This window comes from Symphalangus syndactylus, chromosome 18 (genome assembly GCF_028878055.3).
Source record: "Symphalangus syndactylus isolate Jambi chromosome 18, NHGRI_mSymSyn1-v2.1_pri, whole genome shotgun sequence".
Taxonomy (NCBI): Eukaryota; Metazoa; Chordata; class Mammalia; order Primates; family Hylobatidae; genus Symphalangus; species Symphalangus syndactylus.
In genome coordinates, this window is record NC_072440.2 from 34223212 (window position 1) to 34239360 (window position 16149).

A 16149-nucleotide genomic window follows, 5' to 3' on the forward strand; every position below is an offset into this window, starting at 1 on the left:
TTATCAAAACTTATACTTTCCCCCGTATTCTGCAGGAACTGTGTTCAGTTTTTTAGCACATTGTTGATCTACCTGGTAAAGTACTTCATACTGAGGTATTATAATATGTTAATGGCATATTATGTTATTTCTGCCAGTATTTGCATTTAATATAGGGACTATTTTCCTTAAATTAAAGCAAACAATGGTGAAAATTATATGAAGCGACTCAGGGCTGCTTTTTTTGTTTGCATTCCTCAGCTCATTTCATGTAGGTGACTGCCAACTTAATCTATAAATTAGAGCAACTCTGATTATGTCTTATCATTCCTTCCAAGCATGAGGTACTTAACATGAATTTCCCTAAACAGAATCATAGAGGTTTAGAATTCAAAGGGACCTTAGAGATTATCTGGACTAGAGGTTTTCAGCTTTCTTTTTAAAGCAGCAAAACCCCTTTTTCAAATGAAATGTTATATGGAAACTTAATATATAGATTAATAGCACAGCTGATTCCTAAACCCAGGAATCCAAGCCATGTAGGTCTCCCTTTGTTGTCTGGGGCAATCCCCTGAGGGCACTTCCATGGAACCCTTAGGGCTCCCCAGAGTGCTGTTTTAAAACTGCTAATTTAGACCAATTCTTTCATTTTTCCAGCTGAGGAAATATACCCAGAGAGTTTTTATTTTATCTGGTGTTACAGGGTAAATTAGTTGGATTAAGAGCAGTCCTCACATGTGCCATACTTAGGAAAACACTATTAGACAGGGGTGGAAATTCTTATTTCAGATGTAGCTAACTTTTACCATCTCATTCTTTTTCATCAACAAAGTTTTATTTATACCTATTACATGTGGGACACTTTCTATGATTGTAACTGATATAAAGAAATATGAGATATAACCCTTTGCCTTAAAAAGCAAATAATCTAATTGGGAAGCTAAAACATGAAGTTGAAAACTTATACCAACTTTAAATAAGACTTCAAGACTTGAGATACAACAAAGCGGTGTGGAATTAATTGAAAATAAGTGATACTGAGAATTAGCTCTATTGGAGCTCAGTGGAGGGTGAAGCTACTCCATTTGGACTAGAGAAGGTTTTTAAAGAGGAGAGATAACTAAACTGAGTAGCACTTGGCTAAGTAAATAGGGATAAGGTGATATAATACTGTAAATAAGGGCAGAACTTTGAATTCCAGTACCCTCACTTACCTCTATGTAATATTGGGCAAGTCCTCTGAGCCTGTTACTTCATCTGCAGAATGGGGGATGTATAGGATGTGTGTTAATTAAGAACATATTAATTGATGTAACATAAACCTCAAAATGTCAATGATTTATCACAATAGAAGCTCTCCTGTATGTCTGTGTCTACATCAGACATCTTTCTAAGAGGTCACACAGGGACCCAGATTCCTTCTTTTTTGGTTTCTACCTACCCTAGGTATTTGGAGTTCTCTTCGTTCAGTGTGGAAAGAGAGTAGAAGATTCCACTGCAGAGGTATTCAGAGGTTGGGCTGAAAGTGTTACATAATCCTCTGCACATATTTTTATTGTGCAAAACTCAATCACAAAGCTATATCTAAACAGAGGACATAGTTATGTGCATAATGTGGAACTGAAATAGGTTTTAGTGTTCACATAAAATCTCTGTTACCTCACAGAGTCGTTGTGAGATTGGAGGAAATCACGTATGTGACATGCTTAGTACAGCGCATAGCATATAGAGGTATTTAAATGTCCTTTTTAAAGAATAGGAACATTTATATAATGTTTTAACTGAGTACAGATAATTTGCTAATTTTTTTTATTAACATGTATTATAACCCTGTAAATGGAGAAGTGTCCATTTACTTTTAGCTCTTGGTAATAATGATAACTAATATTTAAAATGATTCTCTTTGGTAAGTTCTTTGTTTATTTTTCTTTTAGCATGGTGTTATTGTTACAGAAGATGAAGAATATTTTATTGAACCTTTAAAGAATACCACAGAGGATTCCAAGCATTTTAGTTATGAAAATGGCCACCCTCATGTTATTTACAAAAAGTCTGCCCTTCAACAACGACATCTGTATGATCACTCTCATTGTGGGGTTTCAGGTGAGTGAGTGTGCAGCTTTTACAAAGCGTATTGGATTGGATTGCTGCTTTTTCTTTCTTCTGGCAAGTATAGTAAGGTTAGCAATAAAAGTAAGTAGGAATTTGACTACAATTATAATGTCCAGAGCCCTTTTAATAGATGTCACCTACCAGTAGTTTTAAATCAATTTGGGAGCTCTTTGAGAAGTTTTTAAGCTGTTAGTTTGTATAAAATTCATTTTCTTTTTTTGGGTTGAAGGGAAAAAAATAACCATCTTATTTTACTTAGATAACAGCTATAGCTTTTTTGCACAGTTATACTGTAGTACTCTGTGGTGTTTGTTTAGCCTGATATTTTTATGCTAGTAGCAGGAATCTAGACACTTGAATAAGACTTGAAGAGTCTTAAGGTAGTATTCAAAAGTAGTATTAGCAGTGAGCGAGGATACTATGGAAATACGTAGTACGGGCAACAAACCTAGACTTCAGTGGTCAAGGAGAGCTTCATGGAAGAAGTGACTTCTAAGCTGAGGGCTGGGGGAAAAGTGAAGGTAGCTGTGTAGAAGTGGAGAAAACAGTGGCTATTAGTGTTTCACATAGAGGAAATAGTGTTTATGAAGCTCCTAAACCAAAAGGGAGAATGTCATGTTTTATAAATTGACAGACAGTTCATGTAACTGGATATTAGAATGTGGGCTGGAGGGATAAAGGTGAGGTTCATAGTGGTTGGGGGAAGTGGTTGTGAGAGATGAAACTGGAAAGATTAGCAGAGGCCACATCATGAAGAGCTTATAAACCATGTTAAGGGGTTTGTTTATCCTAAGTGCACTAGAAACCCACCGAAAGGATTTAAACAGGAAGAATAGCATAATCAGATTTGTGTTTTAGAAAGACTACTCTTGCAGCAACATGGAGATGGAATTAGAGAAGAGCAAGACTAGAGCTAAGGAGTTAGGAGGATGTTAGTCTAAAGGTGAGAAAATGTAGAGAAACAGTGGATATAACATAGCATAGCAAAAAGTACATGCACTTTGGTATAGCATGGGACGAATTCCCCAACCTCTCTGAGTGCTCATCTCAGCACATACTAGTTACCCAATCAAATTGTAGCTATCATTAAGATGACTGTTTCTAGTACACTAAAGTGTTATTATATTAACAAAAATTTTTAAAGATTTGTTCTATGTAGTTCCAGTAGCTAGAACCAGCGGCAGAATGTTTCAGAGAGATTTCAGCTTAATGCAAAGGTAAAGTCACCAACAAATAGATTTAGTAAAAAATAGAAAGGGTTGGCTGGGCACAGTGGCTCACGCCTGTAATCCCAGCATTTTGGGAGGCCAAGGCAGGCGGATCACAAGGTCAGGAGTTCGAGATCAGCCTGGCCAATATGGTGAAACCCTGTCTCTACTAAAAATACAAAAATAAGCCGGGTGTGTTGGCGTTTGCCTGTAGTCACAGCCACTTGGGAGGCTGAGGCAGAAGAATCTCTTAAACCCGGGAGGCAGAGGTTGCAGTGAGCCCAGATCGTGCCACTGCACTCCAGCCAGGGTGACAGAGTGAGACTCCATCTCAAAAACGAAAAAAAAAAAAAAAAGAAAGGATTGCCTTGTGAATTAGTGTATGATATGCATCATCCTTTTGTTTCTTCTCCATATTCTTCATGGGCTTGTTTTCTTCTTAAGTGTTGAGGCTTCTTGTCTTAACCTACTGTTCCCATTCTGCACACTTTCTTCTTGAGTAATCTCTGAGGCTGTTAATTAGGTACTTGTTGGTCGAGAATAGTTGGTACCAGAAAAAGACAACTTACAGTGAATCTACTTAAAACATGAAATAAAATTTCATAGTTAATAATGAAAACAAAAGGTTTGTTGGGTTTTTATATTGAGTAATGAAATGAACCATTATGGAAACAAGTTTATCTTATATTTAACAACATTTAGACTGTAAGTATAACTATATGTAAATTCTTTAAAAACTAGGATTCAGGCCCTGCACAGTGGCTTACGCCTATAATCCCAGCACTTTGGGAAGCCGGGGCAGGCGGATCACCAGGTCAGGAGATCGAGACCATCCTGGCCAACATGGTGAAACCCCGTCTCTACTAAAAATACAAAAATTAGCCGGGCGTTGTGGCATGCACCTGTAGTCCCAGCTACTCGGGAGGCTGAGGCAGGAGAATTGCTTGAACCCTGAAGGCAGCGGTTGCAGTGAGCCAAGATCGCGCCGAGAGCGAAACTCCTTCTCAAAAAAAAAAAAAAAAAAAGGAAAAAGAAAAAAACTAGGATTCAAATATTCAGTTGTTTATTATAATGTAATTATTCTATCACTTTTCCATAATATGCCAATGTTCACTGTATGATTGTAAAGAAGATCACCTTTTGCAAAAATATTTAAAGATTTTATCATATTCTGAAAAGCCTATCTCTTAATCCTTTCATGTTTAAATTATTCTTTTTTGAAGTATGTATCACATTATTTTAACTCAGGCAGATCCTTATTTTTTAATGGTTTACGCGTTAGTCAAACACTTCTCCAATCCATTCTTATGGCTATCATAAAATTCTGCCCTTTTGGGGAAAGATATTCTCTTACCATCTCTCATTTGGATTACTATGAGAATTTCCTAAAGTGTTCCATTTCAATGTTTTTAATTCACTTGCCATTTCTACTACCCCAAACTCTAGTCTATTTATTTCAGACCCTCATTATCTCTTGCCGAGACCACTATACTGACTTTCTAATTATGCTTTCTGTCTCCAGGTTTGTGTTCTTGTTTTCAGTAAAATCTGTCCCCTAAATCTGGCTGTATCACACACCTTGAAAAACTTCACTGGCTTACCATTACTGGGAATATAATAGTATTTCCCTATGTTCTGCGCAAGTGTTACTGGCGAAAAAAAACGTTTTGTGTTTAGTAGTAAATTTGAGAAATGTCTGGCTAACATCTTAATTGTAATACTGTTTCAACAGCATAGGTCAAATGAGAGATGTGAATTTATAGGCATACACTGCCAGTTAGCCTATTACCTGGAATTCAAGTTTATGTCAAAATATAAGATATGAAACCCCCTTGACACTGGATATATTTATCTTATATTCAGATATTAATTTTTTCCATTCTAATTAGATTCAAACTATGAATTTTTAAACATTTTATAGAAGTAATAAATGTTCCTTTTAGAAAATTTAGAAAATACAGGACAAAAAGGAAAAGAAGAAACTGAAAATTACTTATTCCAAATACCCAGAGATAACTAAGTATTCTTCTAGTCCATTGAAATAGATATTATTATGTCGCTATATCTTCATTATCTACTTATGTATTCATTAAATAAATATTCATTTAGTACCCATATGCAAGGCTATTCTAGGTGCTGGAGATGCAGCAATAAATAAAGCAGAAAAAGTCCCTGCTCTCATGGAGTTTATATCTAGTGAGGAAAGACAGTTAACTAAATAAACAAACAAACAAACAAATAAATATATGACCAACTGTCCAGAAGTAGTAGGTACTATGAACAAAAATAAAGCAGGTCAATGAAATAATGGTGAATGGCTGTATATATTCAAACACTTTGATATTGATCAAAAAGTTAAAACACTTTGATATTGATCAAAACACTTTGATATTGATCAATATCAAAAAACACTTTGATGTTGATCAAAAAGTTAAAATCTTATTTCAGATGGCAATGAAATCCATATTGATTTTGGGAAAAAGTTATTGTGTTGTATGTGTTTATGAGCAATGTTTTCCTAACATGCTATAATCTAATCAAAATTAAATTGAGCAAAGCATCTGTAACAGGTATCATTTGAAGAACTACTAATCTTTATTTTGAAACAAAACAAGTCAATCTTGTTTTCTATTTTAGACTAATAAAGATAGTAGTTACAGATCATTAAGCTTAACATTAAGAAGTCAATTGGCAATTATAGAATGTATAGTTTTATAATGAGCTAATTATGCTGGATTAATTTAATTTTTAAAATGAAACTGAAGATGTTCTCTCCCTTGATTTTATTCAGTATATATATATATGTATAAAATATTGAATATATAATTATATATGACATATATAAAATGCCTTTGATGGATAGTCATAAATAAAAATATATAGTTTTAACGTTCAAATAATTTCTAGTTTGTTAGAGTGATAGCTAAGCAAACTAAAATTTTTAAAAACTAAAATGTTGAAAATTTTTACAATAACAAAGATGATGATAACAGCAATTACCTTACACTGAATACATTTTTGTTTTTTTATTATTATTATTTTTGAGATGGAGTTTTGCTCTTGTTGCCCAGACTGGAGTGCAGTGGTGCCATCTCAGCTCACTGCAACCTCCACCTCCCAGGTTCAAGCAATTGGCCTGCCTCAGCCTTCTGAGTAGCTGGGACTACAGCTGTGTGCCACCACACAGCTAATTTTTGTATTTTTTTTTTTTTAGGTGAAACATTAATTTAGGATTTGAAATATTTTACTAACCTGTTCTCTTTTTTAATTTTTTAGTTTTTGAGATGGAGTTTCACCCTGTCGCCCAGGCTGGAGCGCAGTGGTGTGATCTTGGCTCACCGCAAACTCTGTCTCTCAGGTTCAAGTGGTTCTCCTGCCTCAGCCTCCTGAGCAGCTGGGATTACAGGCGCCTGCCACCACATCTGGCTAATTTTTGTATTTTAAGTAGAGACGGGGTTTCACCATGTTGGCCAGGCTGGCCTCAAGCTCTGACCTCAGGTGATCCACCCGCCTCAGCCTCCCAAAGTGTTGGGATTACGGGCGTGAGCCATCACGCCCGACCTGAATACATTTTAAATGAGAACTACCATTGCTATGTGTTTATTGCACAATAATGTCTAATTATTTTCACAATATTTTAAATAAAAAGGAGAAATTGAATGGGTCAGAGAAGGGGAAATGATCAAAAGAATGAAAATAAAATCCTAGATTTGGACATTTAAGCTGTTTAGCCAGAGTAAGAGACTAGGCATGACTTGAATACATGAGTGGTTTTATGATCACAGAGGATTGAGCAGGAGAAATTGGAGTTATATTGATGTGGAAAAGCTTTTGGCTGTTTTGTAACAATATTAGGCAATAAAACCTAGTGTTTTAGGTTTTATTGTAAGCACAAAAGTATGCTTACTCAGTATACTTTTAGTATTTCACAGTTTCTGTTGGTCAGGAGTCTGTGCATGGATGGGTCATCTGCTTAGCTTCAACCAGGGCTGAATTCTCATCTAGAATCTTGACTGGGGAAGAATCCACTTCTCTACCCCCATAGTTGTTGGCAGCATTCAGTTCTTTGTGGTTACAAGTAGCTTTAGTTTTTGGATGATTGTCTTCAGATGCCAGTGTCAGTTCACCAGCATGATTGATTGCTTTCTCTAAGTTACCAAGGGAGAGACTCTAGACAAATGCTACAATATTATGTAACATAATCATGTACTAATATACTCAAAATCACATGCATCTCCTCATCTTTGCTGTATTCTGTTAGTTAGAAACAAGTCACAGGTCCTACCCGTATTCAAAAGGAGGAAATCACAAAAGGATGTGAACATCAGGAGACAGAGGTCATGGAGGCCATCTGGAGAGTCTGACTGCCAAAATTGGAGATAAACACTATCTGGAGGATATACTATCGAAATAAGAAGTGGTGTTTATGTCTTTGCTTCTCTTCACCTTTAGGGATGAAGACACTCATTTAACTTAGGAGTTTCAGGAGTATTTAACTGATGGGTCTCATGATCATTTCCACCTCATTTCTCAAAATTTATCCAACCTAGTGTCTTAGCACATTTCTTGCTGCTGTAACAGAATACCTGAGACTGGATAATTTAAGAACAATGAAAGTTTACTTAGCATATGGTTCTGGATGCTGGGAAGTCCAAGAGCATGGCACCAGCATCTGCTGAGGGTCGTCTCATGGAGGAAGGCAAGAGGAGGAAGTGAGTGCACACAACAGAAGGAGGAAGTTGGGCCTGAACTCATTATTTTTATCAGGAACCCACTCCCACAATAACCAACCCACTCCTACAATAATGGTTTTAATTCCTTCATGAGGGTGGAGCCTTCAAGTTCTAATCACCTCTTAAAGGCCCCAGCTGTTAATACTGTTTCAATGGCAATTAAGTTTCAACATGAGTTTTGGAGGAGATATTCAAACCATAGCACCTACCAATGCAATTTTTAAAACACAAAGGCTAAAGAAGTTAGAAAAATGAGAATAGTTACACTTTCTGTCAAGTGTACCATATATATTAATCTAATTATTCCTCACTAAAGTCTTCAATAAGAGGGGGTGAGAAAGATTTCCTGTTCAATATAAGGATGTGGAAGTGAGATATACAGAGGACCTCTACATGCTCAAGTTTATTTAATGAAGATGATAATCAGTGAGGCAGGTGTTTACAAATGCCATAGCACTAAAAGGCTGCTTCTATACTGAAGAACCAAATGTATAGAAAACAAAGGATACATTGCAATCCATGCTAAATGTGGTTCAAAGCAAATTATGCCAGAATCGTGATCTTTCAACTCTAATTGAATGTCTCTTACCTCTAGGCTTTGAAAAGAAATATTCTGAGTACTCTGTCAGAATAAATAGTTGTAGACTGCCAACCTAAGTGAAAAAAGTAATTCATTGCCTTTTAGAATTGAGATTTCTAGAGCAGTAGAATTGATTCTAATTAAAATAGCTTGATGAAAGCATCTTATTTTAAAATGAACAATCGAAAGTATCTTTGGAATAGATTTTTGCGAAATCAGGGTTCTCTGTCAGAGCTGTCTTAGACTGATTGAAAAGTTCATACTCTAGATGCTTTTTAAATAACTTTAAATGATTCTTTAAAGTATATATCCTAAATTTAAATGTATTAAGATGTAATTACTGGAAGAATATGAAATGATTGTTTGAAAATTATTTTTATTAATTAATTCATTTCTTAGATTTGTTTTCATGAGCAGTTGAAAGTTTAATTTTTTTCAGATGATTATTTTCAAAAATGTACAGACTTTCTTCTCACTACTGCATTTTCTCATTCTCTTCCCTTTGAGAAATCTTAATATATTAGAGAATTTATGAGAAGCATGTCTACATGAAAGATCTATAAATAAATATTTTTAATTAGTGAACCTATCTGAATTGGCTGCTTTTATTGTAGATTTCACAAGAAGTGGCAAACCTTGGTGGCTGAATGACACATCCACTGTTTCTTATTCACTACCAATTAACAGCACACATATCCACCACAGACAGAAGAGATCAGTGAGCATTGAACGGTTTGTGGAGACATTGGTAGTGGCAGACAAAATGATGGTGGGCTACCATGGCCGCAAAGACATTGAACATTACATTTTGAGTGTGATGAATATTGTAAGTTTGATCCCTCTATATAATATTTTACTTCATATTTGTTGTGTTTGTGACTAAGGTCATAAATTTTTGCTGTGAAGTAAATAATGATGAGAATTTACCTGTCTAAGATGGTAAAAAATTGGTCTAGTAATGTTTCAGTTCCATAAAAATACATTTAAAGATGACCTTATCATTCATTTTTAGATAATATGACAGTTTTAGTGGATTGTTAAATCTTGTTTAAGGGTTTTTTTTTTTTAACTTGAAACATCAGCTCACCCTCTAATTTCCATGCTGTAGTTCATGTCTAGGAGAAAATATTTATTGAGGTAGACTTGTATAAAAACCTTTTACCAAGGCACCTTGAGGGCAGAGTTCTAAGTGATATGGGGTAATGTATACAATGGTTAAATTTATAAAAAAATTATTTTAGCACTTAAAAAACCAAACTATCACCCTATAATTTTTGTCTGACTTTGTGTCTTTTCTTATTTTCTGGAGGTCAGGTTGCCAAACTTTACCGTGATTCCAGCCTAGGAAACGTTGTGAATATTATAGTGGCCCGCTTAATTGTTCTCACAGAAGATCAGGTAAGAATGAGTTAGTTTATAAATCTAAGATTGTTAACAGAGAGGCTATAGAGCTATAGAATCACTTATTATTAAATAATATGTTTTATTATTGCTCCTATTAGGAAATTCTAGTTGGATATGATTTTTAGCTCTACACATTTAATATCTTAAGCAAATTTTAAATATATTACAAGAATATACCTTTTATGTTAAAGCTATATAGAGTAGCTATGTTGCAGTATAAGGGTGAACATTTTCATGGCATATCTTATAATAATGATTTTCATTAGTTTTTATGTTGATAATCTCACATATGTTCACATTATCATTATAGCTGGAACTGGAAAAAAATACCAGTTCAATAATATACCAAATGAGCTCTAGGTCAGATATTACAGAGATAAAAATTGGCAAGAGATTATTCCTAGAAACCACTGCTTCTAATTATCGTCCCACTTTAGTCTTCAGAAGTTTTAACAACTGACCTTAGTAATTTGTTTGGAACATTTCTGGTATGCATGTTGTATTGCAGCCAAACTTGGAGATAAACCACCATGCAGACAAGTCCCTCGATAGCTTCTGTAAATGGCAGAAATCCATTCTCTCTCACCAAAGTGATGGAAACACCATTCCAGAAAATGGGATTGCCCACCACGATAATGCAGTTCTTATTACTAGGTATGGTTTGTTGCAAGTATTTTTCCATTGATTGTTGTGTTTATTCACTATTGTAATAAATTTGGTTCTATCTAAAGCCTCATTCAGATAATGAGTATAGAGAAAGCAAAATGGTAATTTATTTTTCACTACTGAGAAAGAATGTATTACACTATTATTGTGTTTGCATCAAATGAACCAAATAAGAAAAAAGAAAATATTAAGATTTGACTTAGAAATTTAATAAATAACTTTCCTTCTACTGATAAGTTCTATTCATAGTATTTAATTGAAAGCATGTAGATGATTTTTTTTTTTTTTTTTTGAGAAAGAGTCTCGCTCTTTCACCCAGGCTGGAGTGCAGTGGCACGATCTCGGCTCATTGCAGGCTCTGCCCCACCGGGGTTCACGCCATTCTCCTGCCTCAGCCTCCCACATAGCTGGGACTACAGGCGCCCACCACCTCGCCCGGCTAATTTTTTGTATTTTTAGTAGAGACGGGGTTTCACTGTGTTAGCCAGGATGATCTCGATCTCCTGACCTCGTGATCCGCCCGCTTCGGCCTCCCAAAGTGCTGGGATTACAGGCGTGAGCCACCGCGCCCAGCCAGATGATTTGTTAACTGAACAAAATACATACTAAAACAAGATTAAAACATATGAGAAAATATGTATCTTAAAAATAAAGTGACCATTATCGGTTATAAAATATATTAACTATTTTTACCTTTCAGTTGTGTTAAAGTTTATTAAAAGGGAGGCGGAGACTGGCAGTTATACAACTTATTTGAATGTTTATTTAATTTGAAATACTTTAAGATATATAAACATAAAGAAGCAGATTGATTACACTATGTGTTGAACAGCTTGTCTCTCAAGCAAAATTATTATTTGATGATAACCCATTGAATTCTTATATTGCTTTCCAGTTTTACAAAACTGTTTTGAGATCCATTTTATTCTTTACTCTCCAGCAACAATTCTGTAGATAGTATTATTATGTTACTCATGTTAGGAATGACGGAACTGATAGGTAAGTTTCTCAAGATTACTCAGCTAATAAGTGAAAGAATAGGGCTCAGATCCTGGTGATCCTGTCTTTGATTTTACGATGCTATCTGTTATAGTTTTTAATACTCTTAATTATAATTGGTTAGAAACATTATACTTAAATTATTTTAAGATAAGTGTGCCTTTTGACTTCTTACCAGTATTTTAAAATAAAAAGTAACAATAAACAATAAGCAAAATGGAAGCATTATTCTCTCTTGGCTAGGTGAAATAGTCTTTGGTATGATGGTTATTTCAATTTGCAACGCAGTATTTAACATACATTTCATCTGTGGTATGTTCATTGACTCTACATTACGTTCTAGGGAGGGAATACAAAGTATATGAGTTAGAATCTTGAGATCCAGTAAGATAATGTAAACTTTAGAAAAAGTTCCCGGGTAACTGAGTCATACAGTGAAATTTCTGAATTTTTTTAATAGTTATACTTACTTTAATTGACTTTATCTACCGGTCATCATAGGTGAGAAAATTTGGTTTATGACATGCTTGCTGAATAAAAGCATATGGTTCTATATTAATATATGTTGACATTTTAGTCTGAGAAAGTGTGCAACACCTTAGAGTCTTGTGGTCTGGAATATTCTTAAATATACTTAAGGAATTAAAAATATACTAGGAATTGTGCGAATGTAGAAACCTTTCTGTTAAAAAATATGGACATTGATTAGTGTCAATGAAATTACTAGGAGAAGATGTCTGTTGTATATAGCTAACAAAATGATCATAAATATTTACATGGCTTTTGTATTTATATTTGTAAAGCCATTTCTGTCTTCCCAAATGTGACGAACAGTGGGCTCCCAATACTTCACATTTGCATTATTCTATCTCCATTGGATTTTTACCTTTTGCTTCGAATGACAGAAGTTACACCAAGCACATATATGGGTATTCAAGTAGTAGAGTACCTCTGGGCAATTAGCCCACCTTCCTTTGCACTGTCTACAACATTCAGCTGTCCAACTTTTTACTCTGAATTCGCCTGGATATTTGCCTGATTCTCTGCAGGGCTCTTCTTTGCTTTTGTAAGCTACTTTGAGTGCTTTTTTGATGTTTGAGATTTAAACATAAATTTTTATTTTTTATTTTTATTTTATTTATTTATTAATTTTTGAGATGGAGTCCCGCTCTGTCGCCCAGGCTGGAGTGCAGTGGCGTGATCTCGGCTCACTGCAACCTCCACCTCCCAGGTTCAAGTGATTGTCCTGCCTCAGCCTCATGAGTAGCTGGGATTACAGGTGCGTGCCACCATGCCCAGCTGATTTTGTGTATTTTTAGTAGAGACGAGGTTTCACCATGTTAGCCAGGATGGTCTTGATCTCCTGACCTCGTGATCCACCCACCTCAGCCTCCCAAAGTGCTGGGGATTACAGGCGTGAGCCACCATGCCCGGCCCAAAATTTTCTTTTTAAACTTGTCTGCTAATGATCAGACTAGTACTAGAAATGATATCAGGATTTAATAGAGTAGTAGTTTGAAGAGTTCATATCATATTATTTTAGATGGGCTAATGTAACAGAGGTTAGAAAAATGCTTTGTGCAACAGTGTAGAATTCTTTTTTGAATTCTTATTAAAGTTTCAAAGTAACTTCTAGCCTATTTAAAAGTCTGTAATTATGTTTGAATTACTAGGGCCATAGAGTGACTTATCAAAATGGGAGGAGTATCATCTTTAATATTTAAAAATTGTTATTTTTTTGAGGATCAGAGGAGAGGTACCAGTGTTGGACTCTCTCTTATGTATTTTTTATTTTGAAATCCAACATGTGTTTAAATCATACTGCTAATTTTTGTAAAAATATTTTTGAGAATTCCACAGATGATTTTATATTAATGTTGAAAATCGGTTGATCTAACTCACTTATTAACATGTTCGGGGGTGTGACCTGACTGTTTATGGGTAAGATCATGATGTATGTTTGCTTGAAATGTCAACTCACTAGGGAGAATGTATAATGTGTTTATCAAGAATGCCAGGGCCGGGCACAGTGGCTCACACCTGTAATTCCAGCACTTTGGGAGGCTGAGGAGGGTGGATCATGAGGTCAGGAGATCAAGACCATCTGGCTAACACGGTGAAACCCTGTCTCTACTAAAAATACAAAAAAATTAGCCAGGCGTGGTTGCGGGCGCCTGTAGTCCCAGCTATGCGGGAGGCTGAGGCAGGAGAATGGCGTGAACCCAGGAGGCGGAGCTTGCGGTGAGCCGAGGTTGCACCACTGCACTCCAGCCTGGGTGACAGAGCGAGCAAAAAAAAAAGAATGCCAGAGGAAAAATGATGGATATGTTTATTTCCACTAGGCCAAATTTTGTCCCAGGGACTCAAAGGTTTATGCAGAAAACCATTTGAGATTGTAGTTACTTAAATAACAGTAGTTTTAAAAACTCAAAATGTTATCCCGTTTTTTACAAATTATATCTTATTGTTTTATTTTGTTGATTTACATTTAAAACAAACTGTGCTCTGCAAAGCTATCAGATCACTCTGAATAGAGAGGAAGAAAATAAGGGAATTTTGAATTTTGTTTTATCTGATATCAATAATATTGAATGAACACCAAAGAACATATTAAAATTATTTATATATAATATATGTGTATTTTAAATGTACATATGTGTGTATACTATGTTCTATGTAATTATTCATAATAAATAATATATAATATAATGAATACCTGTTATCACTACCTAGATTTATCAAATCTTAAATTTATGCTATACCAAAGAGCAGCTTTAGGCCACTTCCTAAAATGATGATTACCTCTCTATGTTGTATTAACTACCTGACATCTTAGCTCTGAATACCAAAGTTAGTGCTATAATGTATAAATTTGTGGGAAATATGGCAATATTTCTATAGTTTATTTCATATATTATAAATATACATTAATAGTAGAATAATAAAACTGATCTTTCATTTTTGTGATCTATAATTTTAGTTAAAATATCAGTATTAGTAACTGGTATGATTGCTTTCATAGACTAAGATCTATTAGAATTATTTGATGATTATTAATATTCACCTAAATTAGTGAATGAAATTCACAATATATCAGTGGTGAAATATGACATTATATACCTAGGTCAAGAAATGATTAATATGCTTTACTTGACACTCTAGAAGCAGAATTTTTGAAGGCAAAATACAACTGTACGTATATAGTTAAAAAGTTAACTTGCTATAAAACTTGCAAGTTGTCTTTATTAAGCCTTGTATTTTGTTTTAAAATTATTAAATTGACAAAAATTGTGTGTCTTTATGGTTTACAAATGATGTTTAGATATATCTCAACATTGTAAAATGGCTAAATCTAGCATTGGCTTGATATGTGTTGCCTCCCATACTTTATTAAGGTTTGTATTGATAAACCAAATTAATAGCTACTTAGGAATAAAAACCTGCAAGTTGACAGATTATTTAATTTAATTTAATTTTCAGATGAAGTCAGGAAATATCCACCACAAGTTTAAAGTCAAGCCAATATCTAAATCTATTTTGTGGTAAAATACTCAAGAAATCTATTTGTTGTCTGAAATTCAATAGGAATTCAAAGACATGGAGTATATTTGCATCAATGTTTGGCAATTAGCATGAACAGACTAATGCATATGTTTCTTGGCTTTCTCTCCTATAAAGTATTGGAATTAGGTTTTTCCATTTTTAAGATAATAATATGTAACAGTTTATATTTAGGGTAGGAATTATAGCCTAAGTTCTTTTTATGGTAACAGCTTTATTGACATATAATTCACAGACCATACAATTTACCCATTTAAAGTATACAATTCACTGGTTTTTAGTATATTCACAGAGTTGTGCAATCATCATTATCATCAATTTTAGAACATTCCATCACTCCCAAAGGAAGTCATCCTCCATTCCCCACATTCCCCTCAGTCCCCACTCCTACCCTAGTCGTAAGCAACTGCTAATCTACTTTTTGTCTATATAGATTTACCTACTCAGACCATACATATAAATGAAATAATACAATATGTGGTCTTTTGTGACTTGCCTCTTTTACTTAGCACAGTGTTTTCAAGGTTCATCCATAATGTGGCATGTATCAGTACTTCATTCCTCTTACTAGCCTGAGTTCTTCAGAATTCAACACACCTTTTAAGACTGCCTCTATAGGCTATTTGTCAATTATTATACTTGTACAGTCTTTCATTAATGAACAGCACAGGATTTATAAATAGATCTCAAAATACAGATGCAAAAATTGCACACCAAGTCAAATAATTTAGTCTTTAATTAAAATGGGCATTTTATCCTCTTAAGGGGTCATGACTGTTTGCTTTGGTGCTGCTGGATTATAAAGGAATTAGAATTTCCAAAGTCACCTAATGTTTTCAGTTGGGAGTACAAAAATAGCTATAAAAATGGTTTATTGTTAAAATTTGGCTTGCAGTGTGTGCATTTA

General features: G+C 34.6%; 1 protein-coding gene across 6 annotated transcripts in view; it reads left to right on the plus strand.

Annotated features, from left to right (window-relative positions):
* ADAMTS6 (ADAM metallopeptidase with thrombospondin type 1 motif 6) overlaps window positions 1-16149 on the plus strand; it is a 328215-nt gene that overhangs the window by 21296 nt on the left and 290770 nt on the right. For all 6 annotated transcript variants that reach the window (XR_008652403.2, XM_055252144.2, XM_063623237.1 and 3 more), the window contains 4 exons: window positions 1914-2082; window positions 9227-9438; window positions 9927-10010; window positions 10525-10670. Coding sequence is in view for 5 of the 6 variants with exons in the window: in XM_055252144.2 (XP_055108119.2) it covers window positions 1914-2082; window positions 9227-9438; window positions 9927-10010; window positions 10525-10670 (611 nt within the window). In the remaining variant the exon portion in view is untranslated. The remainder of the gene's footprint in view (window positions 1-1913; window positions 2083-9226; window positions 9439-9926; window positions 10011-10524; window positions 10671-16149) is intronic.